Below are 24,231 nucleotides of genomic sequence, written 5' to 3'. Positions count from 1 at the left end.
AAACGTGCTGATTCTAGAACTTACTGAACACTTGTTATGTGCTTTGCATGCATCACCTGGGTTATCCCTCACCATGCTCGGTGAGCTCATTGCCTGGGTCCCTGTTGTAAGTGAAGAAACTGAGCCTCCGGGAAGTTAAGGCCTTCACCCCACATCTCACACCTGGCAAGTAAGTGGCAAAGCCCAGGTTCCCACCCAGGCTCCAGTGCCCGAGTGGCTCCCGAGGCAGGGCTTCACCAGCAGGGGGCGTCTCCGGGGGGTTGTGGCAGAGCGTTAAAAGGTTTGGGTTTGCCCCTTGGCTGAATACCTAAACCATGTTGCTTCTCTTTTCCTCTTTTGTGCAAACGACCTTCTGGCACTTGTGAAGGTGTTTTTGTGGGGTCGTGATTGGATGAGCCAACTTGGGGGCAGGGTGTGAATTTCTAGGTTTCTCAGTGATTGCTCAAGAAATTAAGACATTTTTGTAAAATAAGTCGGGTCCTGGATTGTATGGATTCAAACATGCTGTTTCTGTCCTTGAAGACCAGTTAGCCGCTTCGATTACGCAAGATGTTCCCTGCCGGCCTCTCTCATCAGCCATGACCTCAACCCGTGTTTTTGTTTTGTTTTTCTCTTTTTCCTACTCAGCTACCAATAGAGAAAAGGGCACCATTTTAGGGCAAATGGAAATTAAAAGAAAACAGAGTTTAATCTATAATATAACCTTTTTCTTTTAAAGAGTGTGTTTTGCATCTGTAACAGGTAATGAGGTCATGACACTCTTCTTCCTAAATACCAACCAGAAACAACAAACTCTGTTCAGTGCTGTAGTTCTTCAGGATTCATTTATAGCTCCTTGAGGTACACCTTCTCTAAACTTCATATTGCAGGTGATGCTTTACTTTCATTACTGTTGTGGGTTTGTGTCTTTCTCTTTCCAAATACAAACAAACACAGAAACAAATAAGAACTGACAAGGAAGCACAAATATTTCGTAGAGACCCGTGGAAAGTTTAGGACCAGGAAAGGATGCAGCAGGACCAGGAAGCACGGCAAGTCCTTTAAGAAAACACCTGTTTCAAATTACAGATTTCTTACTTAATTAGACACATGCAAGTCTCCAGTTTAAACATAACACTCCCAATCCCCTTAACCACCCACGACAATTCTCCAGGTGTTTGCGATTATGTAATGGCCTAAAAAATGGTCTGGATCATGTCAGTTCTCAAAGTACTGCCTGAGGTTTGTTTGTTTTTGAATCCTGGCAGCCCCTAATTTATCCTTAAGGCCTCAGTGTAACATTTACAGCACTTAGCAAAAATAAATAAATAAATAAAAGGTAGTAAATAAAATTTCCTGGGTTTCTGATTTTTCTTTCCCCAAAGGCTAAAAGCGTGTTTTTTGCTTTAAGTAGTAAAAGGTTGGCATTACAGACTCAGTAAAGCGTTGTTGGCCAGACTTCTCTAATTCAGATTTTATTTAGGATAGGGGAGATGCTGTTTACTTGTGTATTGCCAGAGAAAAGAGGACATCCACACTGCAAAGGTAGGGGAAGAAGGCGGCAATAATGGTCTCGTCAGTCTTTTAGAAACAGTGTTGGAACTGCTCCCTAAAATAAAATTTGCAAAAAAAAACCAAAAACCCTCTTTTGATATCCATGTAAATTTTCATCTTTAAGTGACTCATGTTCCCAACAATTTACTTTTGCAAGTTGCCTGACATAGTTTTAGATGATTAACAACTTGAAAGTCCCTAGGCTTGGATAATTGAAAGATCTTGGGGGAGGGAAAGAACATGATTTGAAAGGGACTCCTTTGAGAAGCCAAAGGGGAGCTTCAGCCCGAACAGAAAGAAATTTGCCTTTATTATGCAGTTATTTTAATTAAAAGTACATGAATAACAGGAAAAGGAAAGCAATTCTAGACACTGCTCAGTGTAGTTTGGCTGGTTGTATGAAGTTTGGAAGCTTTTTATTTGTCCTCTGAAATTCTTAAGCTCTGTATAGAGTCCTAAGTGCTTAATTCTTATTTTGGCATGAGTGCCCTCTATAAGAATTCCAGATCTTTCCCATCTAGCAGCATATTAAAGGCAGAGGTACCTATGTGGTCCTCACAGGTAATAGGGAGTTATTCTGATTCTTAGTGTTTTGCCTTGTGTCTTATTGCCTTCCTTCCAGCCCCAGTTTACGCACACAGGGAACCAATATTCACCAGCATCTGTGCACAGTAAAGCATATCACTTTCATTCACTGATTAGTGGCAACATCTTTTTATTTTCCCCAAATAAAAAAAGTTTCCATTGTAAAAAGGTAAACTACTCATTGCAGAAAACGTAGACCAGCAGAAAAGAAAGCAGATAATAAAATGTACTTGCATTTCCACCCTTTGGAGATGACCTTTGTTCACATTTTGACACGTGTCCATCCAGGCACTTACACGCGTAGACAGCATGACGGGCTACAGTTTTATTTGAATGAATCCATTTAAATACATCGTTGCCTTTGACCCTTTAAATACAATTGCTGCTCTGTAGCCTGCTTTTTTGATTAAATAATATTTCATTTTTCTCTATCAGTGAATAGAGATCTGTATCACTTTTTAACAGGTGCATAATAATATCGTCTTGTATGGCTGTACCATTATTTAGCTAAGTGTACCCTATAAACCCATCGTCCAGATTGTTCCTGTCTTTTTGCCATCATAATAAACATTGCTGAGATAGATTTGTGCAGACATTTTGGATTTTTGTTGTCTCCTTAGATTTAAATCTTCTAAGTGTATTTTTAAAATCCTTAATCCATTTGGAACACGTTTCTGCATGTAGTGGGGGCTTACTCTCTTTTCTCTGAGAAATAAAATACTTCCTGCCATATCTGTAAACAAAGGATGTCGCAGTCCTCAGGGATTGCAGCCACCGCCTTGGTGAGCTGGAGAGCCCTGAGGGAACTCAGGGATGAAAGAATACCTGCCATCTAGCAGCCGTCAGACTGCAGCCACTCCCCACAGTGAGCCCTGAGGAAACTCAGGATGTGAAAACACAGGATCCTGGCCCCAGATAGCTGAGGTGCATATCAAAGGAAGCATTTCAGTGAGCCCAGACTCTTGCATCTTCCCATACATAGAAGAGCGCTAAATTCCTTAACTTGAGATATCTGGTTTTCTTTAATTAACAGTAATCTTTCGACCTACAGACTACCTGCCCTTTGCTGCAAAACCCCCTATATATCCTGCCTCCCCCCTGGCCTCCTCGGAGCAGTTTCTCAGGTTTACTTGAGATGCTGCCTCGCGGGCTTGAGGTCCTTAGTATGCCCGCCGAATACAATATAGCTCTCAACTTTTAGGTTGTGAACATTCTTTTAGTCATATCTCATTTGGTCAGTCACTTGTTCCAATACTGTTTATTGGAAAAGGCATCCTTGCCCCACTGATTTGAAATTGCTGTCATTATATGTTAATTTCCCCTACAAATGGATCTCCTTTGTTCCCGTGCCAACGTTGCACTGTTGCCATTACGATAGCAAGTTTCCAGGAGGGGGTTTTATTTATTTATTTATTTATTTATTTATTTATTTATTTATTTTTATTTATTTTTTTTTTAAACATCTTTATTGGGGTATAATTGCTTTACAATGGTGTGTTAGTTTCTGCTTTATAACAAAGTGAATCAGCTATACATATACATATGTTCCCATATCTCTTCCCTCTTGCGTCTCCCTCCCTCCCACCCTCCCTATCCCACCCCTCTAGGTGGTTACAAAGCACCGAGCTGATCTCCCTGTGCCTTGCGGCTGCTTCCCCCCAGCTATCTACCTTACTACGTTTGTTAGTGTGTATATGTCCATGACTCTCTCTCGCCCTGTCAAAACTCACCCTTCCCCCTCCCCATATCCTCAAGTCCGTTCTCCAGTAGGTCTGCGTCTTTATTCCTATCTTACCCCTAGGTTCTTCATGACATTTTTTTCCCTTAAATTCCATATATATGTGTTAGCATACGGTATTTGTCTTTTTCTTTCTGACTTACTTCACTCTGTATGACAGACTCTAGGTCTATCCATCTCATTACAAATAGCTCAATTTCATTTCTTTTTAAGGCTGAGTAATATTCCATTGTGTATATGTGCCACATCTTCTTTATCCATTCATCCGATGATGGGTGCTTAGGTTGTTTCCATGTCCTGGCTATTGTAAATAGAGCTGCAATGAACATTTTGGTACATGACTCTTTTTGAATTTTGGTTTTCTCAGGGTATATGCCAAGTAGTGGGATTGCTGGGTCATATGGTAATTCTATTTGTAGTTTTTTAAGGAACCTCCATACTGTTCAAGGAGGGGGTTTTAGACTTAAAATCTAGTCAGGGTTTTCCAGAGAAACAGAACCAATTGGATATATAGAGATTATGTAAGAGGAGATTTATTATAGGAATTGGCTCGTGTGATTAAGGAAGGTGGGGAAATGTCACAGTCTACTGTCTACCGGCTGGTGAACCAGGAAAGGTGGCGGTATAATTGAGACCGAGGCCCAGAATCCGAAGGCTGAGAATCGGGAGCTTTGATGTCTGAGGGCAGGAGAAGATTGTCGTCCGCTCATCCTTCCTCCACCTTTTTGTCCTATTCGAGCCCCCAACAGATTGGATGGTGCCCCACCCACGCTGGCGATGGTTGATCTTCTTTCCTCAGCCTGCTGATTCAAATGCTAATCTCATCCAGAAACACCTTCACAGACACACCCAGAAATGTTTTACCAGCTATCTGGGCATCCCTTAGCCCAGCCAAGTTGACACATAAAATTAACCACAGTCTAGACCCTCCAGTGTCTGTAGCCATCTGCCTGTCGCTTGCTGGGATAAAGGTTGCTACCAAGGCCATTCTGTACACAGTATACCTCGGTGACATTGTTCTGCAGGATGACACACGAAGAGTCCTCGTGTCAGCCAGCTTGACTTGCGCTGGAGTAAGTGCTCTACAAATACTTGGTTTCAAGATCCGGCACTCAATAAAATAAAATAAAAATAAAATAAAATTTGCTCCAGAAGAGGTGGGTTTTTTATAAGGCTGTAGTATAAGATTTCAAGAGCATGACAGTACCAGGTCTTAAGTTTCCCTGAGGTGGGACTATGAAGAGGCAGAATAAACGATGGCCTGCTTTCCTAGCCTGAATTCCGAACCAGTTGAGATGAAAGAGTAAGAAAGATAGCAGACAAAAATAGACCTTTATTTCCAATAAAGCTGATACTGTCGAATGTGGCTTATATCTGCGGGCAGCTGGGCTCCTGAATACAGCACCTGAAACTGAGGCAGACTCTATTCAGACCTCACTGGCTGTGCTGGAGCCCTGCAGGCCACTGCCATGGGGGCTGGCCCTTCTCACAGAGGCAAAGAGCGGAAGAGGACCCTGACCTGTGGCAGGCTGATTCCCAAAGAGGAAGAGGAGAAGCAGGGTTCAGCTATGCGAGCGCAGCTTCCTCTTTCAAGTCCACCAATCAGATCGAGCTGTTTCCTTCCCACTATGGAGGGGTGGGTGAGATACAGCAAGAGTTGAGGAGTGTTAATGTTAATGGAGTACCCTCCATGGGGAGGGAGATATCACCAAGGGCAGCCGAGGTTTTCCCTAACACTGTGGAAGGTCCTGCCCTGCTGATGGAGCAGGGGTCACACTGATATAGGACACCAAGGTCATGGCTGAATCTAGTGTTAGTGCAATCTTGGTTTTATTTTGTGGCCCCTTCTCGTCTCTCTAGGCTTATCTCTTTGCCATTCGTGCTCTTTGAGTGAGTCATGATCTCCCTCACTTCTTGGTCTTCACACGTGCCTGAAACACACTCCTGGCCCACCTTCACTGCCATCTTTTTTGTCTGGCTTACTCCCTTCCCTCCTTAGGACTCACTTCCTCCGAGAAGCTTTATCTGGCGCCCAAGTGTGAGCTAAATCCTTCCTGTGCTCCTCACACGACCGTGTACTTACCCAGCAGGACCCTTACTCCATATTTTATTCCCAGTTACTCTCTTCTGCATGAGAATATGAGCTTCATGAAAACAATTATTGATATTTTCTGTGTCGTTTCCATTGGAAGACCTCAATGACTGTTCAATGAATTCATAAATCTTTATTATTTAAAAAGTATTCTGTTGTAAGTTTTACATCTATGAATTGATAATCTTTTGGCTAGTTCCTAAATACACAAATGTATAGGAAAATGATCAGAAACCCATTGCCACTTATAGGTTATGAAACAACTTTTTGAATTTTCATATTAAAAAAAGTTAGATCGGGCTTCCCTGGTGGCGCAGTGGTTGAAAGTCTGCCTGCCGATGCAGAGGGACACGGGTTCGTGCCCCCGTCCGGGAAGATCCCACGTGCCGCGGAGCGGCTAGGCCCGTGAGCCATGGCCGCTGAGCCTGCGCGTCCAGAGCCTGTGCTCCGCAACGGGAGAGGCCACAACAGTGAGAGGCCCGCGTACCGCAAAAAAAAAAAAAAAAAAAAAAAAAAAGTTAGATCTACTTTTTATGCCTTAGGATACTGCAAAAACAATCTGGCCTAGACATATATAATGCGTTCTTGTATGGGGGAGGAAATAATCTTATTTGTGTAAAACAGTAGTATCTGATATATATGCTGAAACCTTCATAGATATTTTCTCTTCTCTTACCTCTTGGGTATATTTTTTTTTTGTTTTTCTTTCCTGTTGAAATATAATATTTCTACTCTTTCTTTCTGTGGTTTTAGAGATTTGTGATTTGTTCCTTAAAAAGTATTCTTTACTCTTTTTAAGTAGTGACTTAAATTGTTATATTTGGTGGAATGAGTCTTTGAGCAAAAATTAGATCTGGCTTACATAATTACAAGAGATGTTGGGATTTTAATTGCAGACTGCATTTTCTGGTTTGCTCGTTTAATAATGGTTAAAGAGAGTTTTGAAGTACAGTTTCCAAGGTTAAAACGGATAACCACATTAAGCTTTAAAGAAAGCATTTGGATAGCTAGAATGTGAAAACTTCATCCAGTGATGCAAATGATCGGAGTTGTCACCCGTAAGCCTGAGGCGGGGAGCCACGCGTGGTTTGCCGGTAAACATGGTTTTGCAGACACCTTTCAGAGCTGTTGTGGCTGATTGGTATTTCTTGTTGGCATTACAGATGAATTTCATAAGTGTGTACAGAATGAGCAAAATGGAAAGTCGAATCTAAATAGAGGGGTACAGAGAGGACCCCAGCACCAACGTACAAACAGCGTCTTAAGCTTTCAGTGTTAAGTCTTACATTTCACATGTTACCATGTCCCTGGGGTAGTTTCAAATGCTAAGTAGTTGGGTGTCCTTTTCATTTTTGTTAGTTAGGATAATCACAGTCGTTTTTAAAATGAGCATTGTAGAGCTGCTTGACTTTTCCGTTTAGTGAAATCATGAAATAAGAAGGGCTCGATTTTCTAGTGCTGTTTAGAATCGGTAAAATTTCGTTCTGCCAAGAGGTACTGTGATTGCAGACGCTCCCAGGAAGGTTTTGCTCCCTGCACAGAATGCCTACCATAGATGGCTGCTGGGACTCAGATTTATTTACCAAGATCAGTGTCGTCAAATAGAACTTTCTTTAAAGATGGAAATGCGTTATAATCTGCGCTGTCCACTGTGGTGACCACTAGGCACATGGGGCTGTTGAACCTGCGAGATGTGACTAATGCAGCTGAATTTTTTATTTTGTTTAATTATTTTAAACGTAGCCACTTGTGGCTAGTGGCTACTGTGACGGACAACACAGAATGTCAACACGGACAATGCTTTTAGATTTAGTACGGTCTTGCCTCTGGAAAAGTTGACTTTAATTTCTATGAATTCATCTGATATATCTCGCCAGCATTTATTGAGCACCTCAGGAGTGTGTGTGCCTGGTGTTGGAAAGACACGTCCTTTGGATTTCTCCTATCAGCCTGTAAGGGAAGGTGTGGAGGCCTGAGATCTGTCGTCCCACACACCTGGGTGAATGTGGCCTTGGTAACAAGGCTCCTGCTGTTTCAACAGGAGCTGCGTCTCTTTCACCCTGGGCTCTGGGACCCACCATGGCAGGGCCTCGTTCCGGCGGGCTGAGGGTATGAGTGGCGGTCCCTCTCACCCAGCTGGGAGCTCTGCTTGCTCAGGGCTGCATCTGCCCGGAGGAAGGGGCTCCCACTTGAAATTCTCTCAAAGATGTTGCCCGGGCTAGCGTGGCCCTGTCACTGAGGTTCATCCCCTCAGCTCAACCATCTTAGTTGCTCCTGACACTTCGGTCAACACATTTTCAGTGGAAAAAGTGAACAACTCTTCACAGCCCTCCAGCACCTACTTTTTCTTCTGTTTTTTTTTTTTTTCTTTTCTTTTTCTAAAGGTATCTTACCTCCTGGAAGGGGGCAGCATGGCCCATGAAGACTTCTGTGGACACACTGGTCAGTTGAACCCAGGAGACCTGCAGGTATGGCCAAGATGAGGAATGGCTGATGGTTTCATAGTCTTTGGGTGAGGCTGCTCCGTCCCACCCACTTCTGGTAGCTTCCCGCGTCCCCTGCTCTGTCTGTTACACCTTGGACTTGTCCCTTTCTATCGCTTCTTGCACTCCGCCTGAAAACCTGCACAGGTCCCTTGTATTCCTCTCTCATGCTTCCCTGGGCCCTCACAATCAGTTTTTAGCTCCCACGTAGGGCTTTTCCTGATGCTTCTGAAAAAAGTAATCACAAGTCACTGTCTCGGCTTCCTTCTCTTGCGTCCCATCCTCCAGTCACTGAAATCAGGGTTGGCCTCTCAGCACTGCCCCCCAAACCTTTCCTGACGCTGTTCAGGTCACGGTCACTCATGATGCCCCAGTTGCTGCCACATTCACTGCGCCAGTTTCCGGCCTCATCTTTCTAGATCTCTCTGCTGCCTTTGAGACAATTTTCTATTTATCTTCCAGTCCATCTGCAGGGGTAGGTGTTGTCACTTAAAGAGCATGACCCAAACCCGGCCACCATCCTAGTCCTGTCTGAGACGTGTTACCATTAAAATCCCCAGAAAGTGCTTGGTTCATCTTCGCCAGTTTTTATAAGTGTGGACTCTATACAGGTAGTTTCTGGGATCATTTACATATTTTGGGGGATGACATCTGCAAATATTTGAATCGTGGTGTTTCAGTGAACAGGAGATTGAGAGGCAGAAAAGCAAAAGGGCAAAGAGTTGTGCCCAAAAGTCAACAGTAACCTGTCCCCGGAGCAGAGTGTAAAGCATAGCTTCGACTGCTTGTGACTCCGGAAGTGGATTTTTCCGCCCTCCATGCATCAATTCTAACGTGCCTCGGCATGGTTCCCAGTGGGATTGAGCCCCAGGTGCCCACAGGTGTAACCTGCTCGTTAACCCCCCTTTGTGGCTTTCTCCCTTGCCTGGCTCACCCTTCCTGCTCTTCCCTACTTGTGCTTTCTGTACCACTTGCCAGATATACTCCCTGCACTCGAGCCCTTGTCTCAGCATCTTCTGTGGGAGAACCCAAGCTGAGACGGGCAAGAAACCTACCTTTTGTGTTCTATCCCTTTATCCTCAGATCCCGAGGTTGGCATCTGGGGCTGGCCCCTCATGTGCTCTTAGTAAAGAAGTAAATGAACGCTTGAAAACTCTGCAGAAGAGCGGAGGCAGTAACTTCCTCCAAGTGGTGAGCGCTCCGTTCCCCGTGTTGAAGTCAGCCGCCTATGGTGTGGTGGGTCCCGTGGGCCTCCACGGGTACCAGTAGGCCCACCTCGTGTCCTCCAGCTGCTGCGAATACCGGCTGTTGATGGCTCTCAGCTGCATCCCACTCTGGGCGCTGCCCTCTATCCCGGTAACTGCCTCTCCCAAGGTTGTGCTCGCTACTGCAGGGTGGCCCACAGTCAAGGGTTTGCTGATGTGGGGATAGGAAAGCCTCAATTTGGGACAATTCTGAAGTTTCATCCGACTCCAGAGCTCCCTGTTGGCTCGGCTAAGACCTCTGTTGTACAGTAACTGCATTGGTGATCGGCTTCTCCCCCTGCCCAATCCTGCTTTCTTCACTTGTTAAGATGCGTCTCCCGAGAGCACTTCTCAGTTTACTCTCTGCCTGCAACTCCCCATCTAGGGGCGCAATCTAAGACTCAGGGATGCCAAAGAGGGGGTTCTTCCATTTGTGTGAATTCCAGAGCTGATGATTTGATCGCACATGCGGAAGCATGGGACATGTTTGGAAAACTGGAAAGGGCCCCAGCAGTCGTCTCTGTCATTTTGTTATTCCTTGGAAAGCAGACTTGTAAGGTGCCTGACTTAGTTACCAGGTGGTAATCATCCCACCTGTGGACTCATTAGAGGCCGGGTCACACTTCCTTCTTGTCGGTCTGGTGTTCGCAGTGGATGACCGTGGGCCAGGGCATCGTGCACGCCGAGATGCCTTGCTCAGAGGAGCCAGTCCACGGCCTACAGCTGTGGGTTAACTTGAGGAGCCCACAGAAGATGGTGGAGCCTCGGTACCAGGAACTGAAAAGCAACGAAATCCCTAAACCCAGTAAGGAGGCCGTGACCATTGCTGTCATTTCTGGAGAAGCCCTGGGAGTCAAGGTAAGCCGCGCTGTGGTGTGTTTGTGAAAGCTGAGGTATGCAGCGACACGAGGCTGGCCCGCTCTGGGTCGATAACTCTCGCCGGGTTTGTCACGGTTCAAGTCCCGTGGGATGGACTTGCTTCAAAGGTGTCAGAATAAATGCAACCTAAGGGAACCCAGAATTTTTTTTGCCACGTGCAAACCTTTAGAGTTAGGAAAATTACAGGAAAGCAAGCTCATGTAAAGAATTTGGTAAAAAAGCAGTTTTCAAGATTCATCTTAATATGTGTGCAGATTGAGCCTGTTTCCTTTTGTTTATCGTGCAGTTTTAGAGTGCCTCGTTTAAGAAACAAAAACCAAAACTGACTCCAGTCCCCGAAGATTGATTTAATTATTTATGCTCAACTTAGTAAGGACAGCACACTACGACATCATAGAAAGGTTTTTTAAAAAATTAACTTGAACATGTATTTAATCCATACACGCCACGCCCTGTACATTCTTCTTAAGTGAGACTTTATAATATTTCAGTTCCAGGTCCCACCTTTTAATCAAATGAGATCAATTTTGGCTAAACTTTGTGAAGAGATTTTGGTAGGAAAAGGGTATGGCCAGTACTGTGTTAACGGCACACCAGAACTGCTTGCCTGGAGCCCAGGTTCCTGGTGGTGAGCTCGGTAGTGTGGTCTCTTAGGCAGAAATGGTTAAAAGGGATGGGAAGGGGGGATCTGGGAGGGCCCCCCCCCCACCTCCAGTTGCACACGTGCTACCTGTTGTCTGTTACCTGTTGTTGAGTGGTATCAACATATTGGGAACCACTTTGCCATTCTCTTCGTGCAAAGAGCACTTAAAACTATTTTACATACTAATTTATGTAAATTTAAATTTTGTTTATATGCACCCACAGGGATGATGGCCAGGCAGTGGGATGCATTCATGGTTAAGAGGTGGGTCATGATTACTGGTTAGGACTTCACTGGTTTTTGTATTTCCTGCGCCGTAACCCGCAGTTCTTTTCCTGTACCGTGCCTGGGAGTATGTGTTATTTTGCTTTGCTTCCAGCGCAAACAGAAGCGATTGAAGAAAAAAAATATCAAAATTCACTCCCTAATAAGCATATGTAGCTGACTGCTATCTACGCCCTGGCAGGCCTCCACGTTACTTTGCAGTTGGAAACGTCACCCTTCATTGTGTTTCTGTGACCCATTCGTGTTTTGCCAAGCATTGGGCAGTGCGCTTTTCAACTGTGCGTCGAGTTTCCTTCTCTTCAGCTTCACAGGGGAGAATACAGGTCCTGTGAGGTCTTTCAGGTATAAGGCAGAGGACCTCACCTTGTGTAGGTGGGTCTAAGGCAGGGAGGGTCTAAGGAGAGCTCAATTGGTGCAGAGGAGAGGCGGCTCACTGTGCTGCCCTTGGCGTTTTTCATTCTGTGTTTTCAGGACTCTAGGGACGGGCCTTGGGATACTGAGGCAGATGGTAAAGGTCAAGAGATTTCCTTCTCTCCACTTCAACCAAAGCCCAAGGCTTTACCCAGTCACATGTATTGGTATTGTCTTTAAGATTTCACTTACAAAAAGAGTTATCTGCAGCTAAAAAGAGAAATTAGACCACTGATTTAATGCATAATCAAAGCCAGCCATATCATGAATCCTTAACATTTACAACTGCTTCTCTTTTATAGAAAATACAGTGCAGTTTTAATGTCAGAGCTGGTACCAATTACAGGCAGAAGGACATTTTAAAGCACTTCCAAGCAGCAGACCACGTGCTCTTGCAATCCCAACTAAGAATTAGAAACCAGACGTTAATAATGTTTTAACTTAGTGAAATAATGTCTTAGTAGCTGCCAGCCTCTCTCTTTTTGTCAGCTGAAACCTCTGAAGTGAATTACATTCTCCTAGATAAGTGATCAGTCTTTATTTTTTAAAATTAATTAATTAATACATTATATTTACTTTTGGCTGCATTGGGTCTTCGCTGCTGCACGCGGGCTTTTTTCTAGTTGTGGCGAGCGGGGGCTACTCTTCGTTGCGGTGTGCGGGCTTCTCATTGCGGTGGCTTCTCTTGTTGCGGAGCTTGGGCTCTAGGTGGGCGGTCTTCAGTAGTTGTGGCACGCGGGCTCAGGAGTTGTGGTTCACAGGCTCTAGAGCCCAGGCTCAGTAGTCGTGGTGCGCGGTCCCCGTTGCTCCGCGGCATGCGGGATCTTCCCGGACCAGGGCTCAAACCCGTGTCCCCTGCACCGGAAGACGGATTCTTAACCACTGCACCGCCAGGGAAGCCCGATCAGTCTTTATTATGAGAGCATTTGAATAAGGGACTCTTGGAAGCCTGGGCAGCATTAATTTAGGCTCTGAGAGGCCATGTGGTGCTGTGGTTACCAGTGTGGACTCTGGAGACAGCTGGCCTGGATTAGAATCACCACCATGAACTAGCAGTGTGGCTTAGGGCAGACCATTGAACCTCTCTGTCCTTCGTTGTCCTCATGTGTAAAATAAGGTTGCTGTGAGGATTAAGTGATTTTTTTTTTACACTTTAAGTTGTCAAAACAGCATCAGACGTGTTGTAAGCACCACACGAACGGTAGCTGTTATTATTATTATTTTGATTACTTTGTGTTAACTTGGGCAGGAGCTGGGCTGAGATTTATGTTTGTGGTCTATGCTAAAGGGACTTGCTGGGATTTGGGAAAGGTAATTAAGCTGCTCTGAAGAAAAGACACCAGTGTGAGTCATTGTACACACGGGGGGGTCTTGACCATTTCTTTCTGGGTGTCGTAAGAAACGTAGTTTTGCACATCTGAAGCCTTAATATCTGCTCACACAGGGATGATTGGATTGCATCAGGAAGATAGTTTTAAGTTAAATCATGAGGTGAGGCTGAGAATATACCTTTCGAGAGATTGATGTGTTTATAACCAATAGAGAGTCACCAACAGCTCCCCTCCCAGCACCTTAAATAGCTAGAAAATGGAATTAGTGACCATTCCAGCACTTCTCCAGTTTTAATATTCACATCACTTGGGGCTCTTGTTAAAATGCAGACTCCGATTCAGCAGGTCTGGGTGAGGCCTGAGGGTCTCCATTTCTAACCGGCTCCCAGGTGATGATGTTGCTGTGGTCTGGGGACCACGGTTTGTGATATGTGTTATGTTCCTGGGATTCAAGACATGGGAGTTTACTTATCAGGAGGGACAGTTTGATTAGGTACCTATAGAAGATGTTAAGGTCCAATTCTGTGGCTTTTGGCAAATCTTCAACCTTTATGTAGTGAGGGCCTTTTTGTGCAGAACGCTATAAGCTTTTGCACGCAGCACGACTGACCTTTGATATTCCCAAAGCTAGATGTGTCCCTGTTGCCCAGGTTATATGTGTCTGGGCATTTCTTTAGCCCTTGGGAAGCCACAGCCAACTGTGAGCAAGATTCTGCCAGGACAGCACAGTGTAAAGTGAAGGCTGAAAGGGGGAAAAGATAAAAATGGGATACTTTGAATAGTTTCTGTCACTTCTGGAAGGTCAAAAATCACATGTTTATTTCATGAGAGTATGAAATTCTCCAAACCCCATTCCATCCTTATCAGGCAGCCAATCAGGAATATTTATTGCCAGTTCTCTCTGCAACATGATTCTTTTCCCAGCAAACGCCTCTTCTTGCCTCCTGCTGTTTTAAATTACATTATGTCAGAAGCAAACCTTAAGGAGGCCTCAGCCCCACCCGGGTCAGAAAAAGGCTACCTTGAGCCAGACTGCTGAGTTCAAGGGCAGCTCCAGCACTGACTGCCTGTAGAGAAGTCATGTAAGCTTGCTGGGCCTCAGTTTTCTCATCTGTAAAATGGAGATAATTACAATGACCCAGAGGGTCATTGGGAGGATTAACTTGGTTAATATGGGTAAAGAACTTAGAACAATCCCTGGCGTCGAGTAAGCCCTCTATAAGTGGTTGCTACTTTTACTTTTTTTAAAAATTATTTTATTTATTTTATCTTTGGCTGCATTGGGTCTTCGTTGCTGCACGTGGGCTTTCTCTGGTTTTGGTGAGCGGGGGCTACTCTTCGTTGCGGTCCACGGGCTTCTCATTGCGGTGGCTTCTCTTGTTGTGGAGCATGGGCTCTAGGCACACCGTCTTCAGTAGTTGTAGCACATTGGCTCAGTAGTTGTGGCACGTGGGCTCAGTAGTTGTGGCCTCAGGCTCTAGAGCACAGGCTCAGTAGTTGTGGCGCACGGGCTTAGTTGCTCCATGGCATGTGGGATCTTCCCAGACCAGGGCTCGAACCCGTGTCCCCTGCATTGGCAGGCGGATTCTTAACCACTGCGCCACCAGGGAAGTCCTACTTTTACTTCTTTGCAGAAGCTTTGTGCAGTGTTCATGTGTCCCACAGTCATAACAAGAAGAAGCTTCCTTCTGATGAGCAGACTGTATATTCATGTATTGGATAACCAAAATTTTAAAAATTCACTTTCCAAAAGAGTTTGCCAAGCATGTCATGTAATTTGCTCAGATCTTGTTTACCACTGTGCCCCCAGCACCTGAAACAGTGGCTGATACATACAAGGCAATCAGTAAATATTTGCTGGGTGGATAAGTGAAATCGTTAAAACGTAAACGAATGCTGGAATAAGAGAAAGTAGGCTGAAGTAATAAGATCGACAATATAGGGATTAAGAATGACTGCAGTAAGCTTAATACAAGCTAACTAAAAAGTTGAGAGAACAATGGAATTAGCTAATATCCATTTTCAAATGAAATAAACTATTTAAGGGATTCGGAAGCAGGGAAATAAAAACCAGATTGATTTTTTTCTTTAAATATGAATACTAGGCTGTTTTGCAAGACCCACATTGTTCCTTGAAGGTTTCTTAAATTCAAGCAGTGACACCAATCACTGAGCAGAGGTTTGGAGGTTTGTAGTTCCCTTTGGGGGTCCACAGACAGGTGTCTCCTTGTCTTTGGTAGCGTCTTTCCTGTGGGTTTCAGGGCGTGGCTTGATCTGTAGTAGCGGACATACTGGCTTTCAGTGCATCCCTGTGGGCCTTCCCCCTTCTTGGCCCCGATTTAGCTCCAGCAGGCATTGGGAGACCTCTTGTGCCTTGCACCAAAACCCAACGTGCCCACTAATCAGCCTGTGTTGGTTGTGGGCTAGCATGTGATTTGTAGCCAAGCCTGTGATTGTCACCTCCGATTCGCAGAGCTGGGGGTGTCTCCAGGCTGTGGCAGGCCGTTGGTACCCACACACGCCTTTTCTTACACCAGAACTAGAGAAACAGCTGCCTGTACCACATTTCGCAGCTTTTGTTTTCATCCGGGAAACTCCAAGGGCCAAATGTCATTTGAAACACTTTATCATCAATATAGAATTTTGTCAGTATCCCCCTACCTTAATTTGATTTTAAAAAATGTAGTTTATGTGGCTTTCGAGGAAATGCTCTTACAGCATGTCCAAATGGCAGTGGGTTTTGGGCAGTAACACTGGACAGTAAACTTAGAACATCTTTACATTGTACCCATTTTGCTCTTTCAGGGGCAATCTGAATTTTTAAAAATTGGACCTGGCAATGTGAACTGGACCTTGCCGACTTTACAGTTGGCCCCAGGTTTTCCGCTCCCCCTGCCATTTCCCTGGCCTTTCTGAGCTGGCTTCTGTTCACTTGGGGATGTGGGGAAAGCTGACCCCCTCCCCCAGGAGGCCTCTCTTTCCTTCCGAAGCCCAGAAGAACAACTTCTCAAGGTAGCATTTAAAAAACAATAAATCTTGAAAGCAGGTAGCACAGGCGCTTGTTTTTCCTTTGAAGTATTCCAGCAGGTTCATGAGTCTAGCTTGAAAAAGAATAATGGCTAGTCTCCCAGTGGCAGAGGTTGCGAGTGGAGCCGTGGGTTTCTGACGAAGGGAGCTCGGGTAACAGGCTTCAGCTGGCCCCGAGAGCAAGCAGAGGGAAAACAGCACCTGCTCAGAAAGGAATCCTCTCTTCCAAAGGCCTCTCTGTTCATTGTTTCTATTTATAAATCGGAGCGCTCTGTGATAGATTTAAAAACTGGATATGTAAAAAAACATTCCCTTTGGGATGGAGGGGGATAAGGATGGACCTGGGACTTCTCTCACTATGTCTTCTTATTTTTAATTTTGAAAGATGTAAATGTTTACGTATTTAAAACCAGAAAAAGAAAAAAAACCCCAAAGCTTAAAATGAAAACCGAACGGAAAGAAATGAAGAACCTAAAAATTTGTGTAAAGATCTCAGCAACATAACCATACAGAGAAAATATTTATTTTAAGACCTTTAAACATAGTTCTCTGACTGTACAGTTTGAGTGGGATATATTCTACAGGCAAAAACATAAAATTTTAAACTTCATTTTGTGTTTGTATTGTTAATGTTGGCACCACAATTTTAAAACAGTTTTGTACGTATTATGAAATAAAACAAATGAGTAAGTTTGTTAACATTTTTAGGAATCAAGATTTTTCAGTGTAAGAAAAATAGGTACAAATATAAAAGAGCTTAAAAAAATACTGGAGTATTCAGTGTTATATTAAATACTAAATATTTTTTTAATGGATGGCCATTGTCTCTAAGAGGCAGTTTCTGGAAACCTAATATAATTCGATCATTTTAGGAATTCAAGATGTTTAATGATGCAATTTTATCTTTCTTTGTGACAACAGTGTCATTTTCCACTGGGTTTTATTTCCATTGATTTTTCTTTTATGGTCCATGTTTAATTAAATGCTATGAGGAGTGCTTTTAAAAAGTCCTTCCTGAGAAATTCACAATCACCCAAACGAATTCACGCTGAATTTCCCTTTTCAGATTTTAAATAAATGTATTTTAATGGGTGGGTGTGGGGCGAGAGGCAGGGAAATATCACACAAGGCAGAGAGCCTCCTGGTCTTCCTCTGACACAGGGCAAGAGGGAAACAGAGCAGTTGGAGGAAAAGTTATTGTCAGGTGCGAAGTCCTGTAGAAATGTGGAGCCGAGGAATTCACCATCTGCATCTCCTTGCTAGTCATCACCAAGGTCCAGCCCAGTCCCCTCTCTTTATTGAAGCCTTCTCAGCTGCCCTAGATCCACAGAGCCATCCTGTCTTCACCATCCATGAGATCTTTGGACTGACAATTATCATTTGATTCACGCGTCCCATTTCTCTACGAGCTCTTTTCATTCAGTCATTAGATACTTGCTGTGGGTACAGTGTGCAGAGCCCTAGAGATACGATGTGAATAAAATACAGCCTCTGTCCTCAAATAGGGTCACAGTCTAGCCGGGGGCGGGGAGAAACGGGCCAACATTAGAAGTATCATGTGATACAAGAAATGCTAAAACAGCGGTTGTGTAAAACTTCCGTGGTGGTCCGGAGGATGGAGAAGTAATTTTCCTTGTGTGGATGGAGGTAGGAAAGGAAACAAAGAAAAGAGATGGGGACAGGGGTCATGTGTTGTGATGGCTTATACAAAGGCTTGGATAGTAGGGGTGCACTGGCTGTTTGGGGATCACGATGGGGGGCTGCGTAGGCAAGCAGAAGCAACCAGATGCTGGTGGGGTTGTGACAGCGTGAAAGGAGATGATGCAGAGTACTGGGGAGGAGGGAGACCCAAGGCCAAGTTTGCCTACTCCTGGATTTTACCTAAGGCTGACCTTGGTTGTATATAAATTCCTGCATCCCTCTCTCTCCCAGGGTTTTTCAGTAGCATAGTTTGAGGGTAAGGTCAGGTGGGGTGCTGTGTGCAGCCCTGTCTCATCTCGAATTTCACAAAGCAGTTCGTTCTGTAGGACCCGCCCCATCACAGGCTGGGTAGCCCGAGCAAATGATCAGCCTCGTTGCACAGACAAGTGCAAATCTTGGTTCTGATTGAGTGTGAGACCAGGCACAGTTGGGTCTGTTAGTGTTGTTCAGTAAGTAGGAAGACACCAAAGAGCTTGTCCTTGTCCTGAGTTGGCAGCCGTAGTTGGCACTTCATTTGCAGTTAGGAATGTTCAAATAAACAGTGGTCAGGATCTGCTCACATCAGCTCTACAGAAGGCTGCTTTTGCCCAGGGCAGCCTGCTCACCCCAGAAATACCATTCCTGGTGCGCACGAAGGGTGCCAGATGCTCTTATGCCTTCAAGATGTCCCTGCCGACCCAATCACCTAGGAAGAACATTCCAGTGGTGTCGACGAGCCCTCGTCTGCCAGTAAATGCAGATTGGATAAGTGCACTTTTAAACCAGAAGTTACATCCTGAGTCATTCATACATCGTTGGCCATTACTAATCAGGGTTACAAATTAGCAGCAGATTTAGACTAAGAGCATAATGAAAGCTATAAAAAGCAACGTATCACCTTCAGTAAAGGTGAGCGGACACTTTACATATCATTATAATCACTTCTGTGACTGTCGCGGCTTGTCCTCTGAGGATATAAGAAGTCTTTCCCCAGGAACACGTAACAGATTTTTTTTCTAACCACAGTGAGAAAACACAGGACAGCTTCAGAGAGCTTCAAAGGCTCTTGCCTCTTGCATTAAAAACTGAGCCCCTGTGGATATAAATGAAGTGGATATTGGTATTTTAAAAACTGGCACTGGCACATAAAGAGCTACACTGTTGAGAGCTACGAACACCATACTTTATTTTGCCCGAAGCACAAATCTTTGGGATCATGTGGCTTTTGAACAGTTTGACCAAACTCACACTAAAATGTGATGAGTAAATTTGGTGTCAGGTAGAATTCTGATTACTTGAAGCTTCATTAAGAATTGTCCTGTGGTCAGGTATAGGTACTCCAAGAGAGAAAAGCATTAAAAATTTTCCACTCTAATGGGCTCTAAATCATGGATGGGGATGACTTTGTAAAGGAGGGGCATGTTGTGATGTTCCGACCGCAGGGAGTCCTTTTCACCATGTGTTGCAGGCCACGGGCCGTTGAGTGTATACCCTTAGTAAAACGAGATGAGGACATGGTCAGAGCCAGCCGTTGCTGGAAGGACTCCCGCACTGGCCATTGGGGAACTGGGAGGATTTCCCAGGAAGGTATTTATGCCACTGTAGTTCAGTTGAGCTCAGCAGATGTGTACTGAGGGATACCTATGTGCAAGACTCTGTGAAGATGTAAGGGAAAAAGAGGAAAAAAATCAGAGAGCTGGAAGTGCACCATCGGAGGAACAGACACATCCACTGGTAACACGAGTACGCTCTGCTGAGTCACTGGGCTAGTAAACATGGCGGGATTAGGGGAGGGCAGAACAGATGGGGGGCTCAACCCAGTCTGGAAGCGTCAGGAGAAGCAGGCCTGAATCTAGGAGCAAACTGGCCTGGCAAAGGGTGGAAAGAGTCTAGACAGTGTGAAGGAGACAGCACGAGTGAAAGCGATTCTGTTCGTAGGTGTCAGAGTTGTCCAGTGGAATAACTCAGTACTTTTAGGAGGCCTTCAAAACGTATGTCCATTGTTTTGAGCATGAAAATTGTTAATCATCTTTACCATGTAAAACTTTTGTGGTGATTTGGTTAATTTCTCTCTCTCTTTTTTGTTTAACTTGTCAATTTGATTCTCTTGTGTCTTTAAGAAAATCATGACTATACCGATGATGTTTCTCCTGGTGTTACTGCTCTTCTGCCTCCTCTGGCTTTTCTCTCCCTCTCTGCATGACCCAAACCAAAACAGTGCAAAAGTCCAACGGTACAGCTCTCACGTCACTGTCTGAAGGGGTCACCCATGTGGAGACTAGAGTGGTTCCATTTGGAACGCAACATGGGGTGATTAAGCACCGGGTTCATTGACGAATAAAATAATGATAATTTGCCTCTTTTTCATGAAACCTGAAGCCCCTCATGAAGCCCCCCTTGCTCTCTTGTGCTTCCATGTAGATGATCATTTTTAACATTATGGAAGGAAACCATGATGGCCCCAAATTTTCTTTTCCTGGTCCAACTAGAAATAGCAATTGGAGAAATTTCAATGCTTCCTTTTAAAGGCAACCATTTTGAAACTCAGAACAGGGCCCTTCTTTCCCACCACCTTCAGACACCTGCCTGGCTCAGTTTTCCTCACCTTTCTAGGCTCTAAGTTCCCATCATCAAATCTCTAAGAAGAGAATAAGGTTCTGATCTAAAACTCGTTGCCTTTATAAACCAAGTCAAAAGAAATTATAATTAGAAATTATATTCTAAATAAAATTCCAAAGTGTCTTCACCCAATTTAAATTCTGCTTCGCTTGGGTAGAATATGGATTTTCTTTTTCTTTATAAGCGCAGTAGGCTGGGTTGCCTCCGCTGGACTGGATGTGGCTCCATCAGGACTGCCAAACTGGAATTCATTCTACCCCAGTTCTCATTTGTCTCACTTAAAAAATATCCCCAAAGATAATAGGACACACATTTATTGCAATACCAGCCCTGGTTCCATGAGATTTTGTTGCACAAGCAAATCTCTGAGCCCTGGAGCAGTTACATCTGCAGGAAATCGATGTACGCGGTGAGGCCAGAACATTAACATAGTTGGGAGAACAAAGCATGTATTCATAGTTCTCCATCCTCTGAGGTGAGACATTTGTGCCTTCTTGAAATTTAGATGCTTGTATTGGTGGCAACTCCAGGTCTTTAGAATATCTTCCACCCAACTGTTGAAGGCTAAGAAGAATATGAAGAGGTATTCTTCTGACCAATACACAGAGAAATGTGAATTCTAATAAACTACCACTTGATACCTTTTAAGCTGACAAAAATCAGGAAGGTGGGTATTATCAAGTGCTGGGAAGGACAGGAGGAGATAGAAACTTCCTGCGTGGCCGGTGAGTGTAACTGTATTCCTTGTGGAGAGCGAGCCGGCATTACTTAGTGAACCTAGCGCTGCATATAGGGTATGCCCCAGCCATTCCACTCATAGATATTTACTCCAGCAAAGCTTCACCAAGTAGACATATGATGGTGGTCATGAGATGATGTAGGTGGCGACCACTTAGGGAAAAGATAAGTATAATTTGGTGGTTACGTATTATGGAATATGGTACAGCTGCTAGAAGGAATGGATTATGTCTACTTACAGCTGTTTTATTAGATCTCAGGAAATAATGTGAAATAAATAAGAACAAGAAAGCAGTTTTGCACACAATACCACTTTATTTTTTAAGGCCACCTGTCTTTCTAAATGAACATACGGAGGGTAGGTTGGAAGAATGTTCATTAGGTGTGCTTGACTGAGAGCCAGTGGGGGAATGGGATTGAGGCAGAGGATGACGGAGAAAAAATACAAAATGAGGGGCTTTCATGGGTGTCTGTGACCACGTGCCATAGACCGTGATGTATGACCACTTCATTTCCATGTACCCACGGCAGGGGTGTGTGGGTGTGTGTGTGTGTGTGTGTGTGTGTGTGTGTGTGTGTGTGTGTGTGAGAGAGAGAGAGAGAGAGAGAGAGAGATTGATTGATTGATTGATTTGTGTCCAGCAGCAGCTTTTAGGTTTTTTAGTGTAGGTGATCTCCTGTGTGGGTGACTTAAAGGATTCTAGGATGCCCTCACCCACGCCAAAAAAATTTCAGTTACATTATCTAAACTGTACCATTAGAAAGTCAATCCTTTGACAGTACTATAGATGGAAAAGAGCATGGACTATGGAGTCCAGTAGACTCGGGTCCACATTTCAGCTCTGTTGTTTAATACCTCTGTGGCCTTAGGAAAGTTTATTTTTGCACCTTTATTTCCTCATCTGCTGAATAGGGAGAATGCCGCATAGTGCATGGTATATAATGTGCCTAGCAACAAAGAGTGTAATTCATAAATATTTGTTCCCTTTCCCTTATCTGTCTCCGTTTCTGCTCCCACATTCCCTTTTTATCATTAGACTTTACTGACAGCAAATCTCTAGAATTTCTTGGGATGAGAAATGAAAATGGCTGACATCTTTGGTAGGTTTACAAGGTACTAAATTCTAAGTCAGAGCTGTCCAATGAAAATATAATGGAAGCCGTATGTCATTTCAAATTTTCAATAGACACACTCAAAAAGTAAAAACAAACAGCTGAAATTAATTTTAATAGTATACTTTAGCCAGTTATCCAAAATATTATCATTTCAATATATAATCAATATAAAATTATAATGAGATTTTTAATATTTTTTGTACCAAGTCTTTAAAATCCACTGTCTTTTTTTTTTTTTTTTTACACTCACGGCACATTTCAATTCACGCTCGCCACATTTGCTGTGCTCCTTAGTTACAAATGGGTGACGGCAACTGTATTGGACAGTGAAGTTCTGAGTGCTTTACCTGTATCGGTTCTTTTACTCGTGATTTCACTTGGGTTCTCTGGAAAACAGAGCCTAAGGCAGGGCGCCCCCGGGCAGTGAGAGTGAAGGAGAGGGGAAGCAAGACAGATGCTTGGTGGCACAGGGGGCCTGTTCAGAAAACTGTGGCTCAGGACTTTCTAACGAAGGAAGAAACAAGAAGAATTTTTCTGTCATCCTACACCTTCCATCCCTCTTTGGCCAAAGTCAGCCTGTGGACGCTAATTCCCTGCCCTTCTTGATTGCGTCAGCAGCCCCCTGCGGCAGCCTCTGTGGAGGCCACACACCACGTCTGGTGGCTCGGATCTTCACTCCTGTCTGGGCGTGGAGGTCTGTCAGGCCAGACTCTGGAGCTCCTGGAGCTCCCGCCACTCTGGCGGGGTGATGGAAGCCATTCAGAACTGGACAGTCAGCCAGGAGGGGCCGAGGCGGCAGCAGCCATGGCACCTAGGGGTCTCCATAAGTGGCCGAGGCCTCAGAAGCCAGGGAAGCTGACTGTGTCCAGTCAGATTCTCACGACAGCCTGATGAGGGAGAGAACTGAGGCATCGCGAGATGAGCCACTTGCCCAGGGTTATGCATCTAGTGAGTGACAGAGCTGGCCTTCTAACTGGCTGTCTGGCCCCTGACTCTGTGCTCTTAACCACAAGCCTACACACGTCCTTACCAGTTCAGCACAACCCAATAGAAATGAGATTTTCTGCTGAGAGCGGGTTTCTTTCCCATGGAAACTTTAAAGACAGAGGGCCTAAGAGGAGAGATGGACGTTGACGAGGGAATTCTTGACCCATCAGTCATTTTGCTAAGGAGCTGACCCCTTCCTCCTCGCCCAGGAATTCATGAACGATCCCCTGCCCTGGATGGGGGATAAGTACCAACCCTTCCCTAGGTCTCCAGCCCTTCAGCAGACTTGTCAACTCTTCAGTTTCTCAGAATTGTTGCCGAGTAGCAGGGAGCTTAACACTCTTCTTACTTCTGGGTAGAAGGGAGACCCGTATTTGATACTTTTGGAACCTATTTGTATACTTACTTCAGTCAGATGGCTTGGTGTAGTAAGTTTGGGGTCCTGGGGGTTGATCAAGGAAGAGACAGGTTCCTGAGAGGCAGCAACACACAGGCTCTGTTTAGGTGGTGCTTGGACGGGGTGGCATGAGAAGGGAGTCCGTCACGGTCAGAGACCTTCCAGAGACAGTGGCGCAAGGCCACCACCCAGAAGGGGGCTAGGATGAGGGAGCTCCCTGGGGAGTCAGGAATTGGAGAGGGGGCTTACGTGTTTAGGTGATGTCACTCAGCAACAGGGTGGAGAGTCTCTGGGTCAGAGAGCTCCAAAAGGCAACTGCAGTGCGGGGTCTTTTGTAGCTGGAGAGTTCGTCCTTATTTGCGGCAGATGTTGGGGGCAGTTCCACAGGATATGTAAAGTAGGTAGGCTCTAAGTGGCTAAAAATGTGTTTCTTTGGAATATAT

At 44.6% G+C, this 24,231-nt stretch overlaps 1 protein-coding gene across 1 annotated transcript in view; it reads left to right on the top strand.

Annotated features, from left to right (window-relative positions):
- Nucleotides 1–24,231, top strand: part of PIR (pirin) — a 110,786-nt gene that overhangs the window by 40,137 nt on the left and 46,418 nt on the right. The window contains 2 exon segments of the mRNA XM_032620580.1: nt 8,333–8,416; nt 10,327–10,533. Coding sequence (XP_032476471.1) covers nt 8,333–8,416; nt 10,327–10,533 — 291 coding nt within the window.

Source organism: Phocoena sinus, chromosome X (genome assembly GCF_008692025.1).
Source record: "Phocoena sinus isolate mPhoSin1 chromosome X, mPhoSin1.pri, whole genome shotgun sequence".
Lineage (NCBI taxonomy): Eukaryota > Metazoa > Chordata > Mammalia > Artiodactyla > Phocoenidae > Phocoena > Phocoena sinus.
The sequence above is the reverse complement of the archived record's forward strand: the minus strand, read 5'-3'. Positions and strand labels throughout refer to the sequence as shown.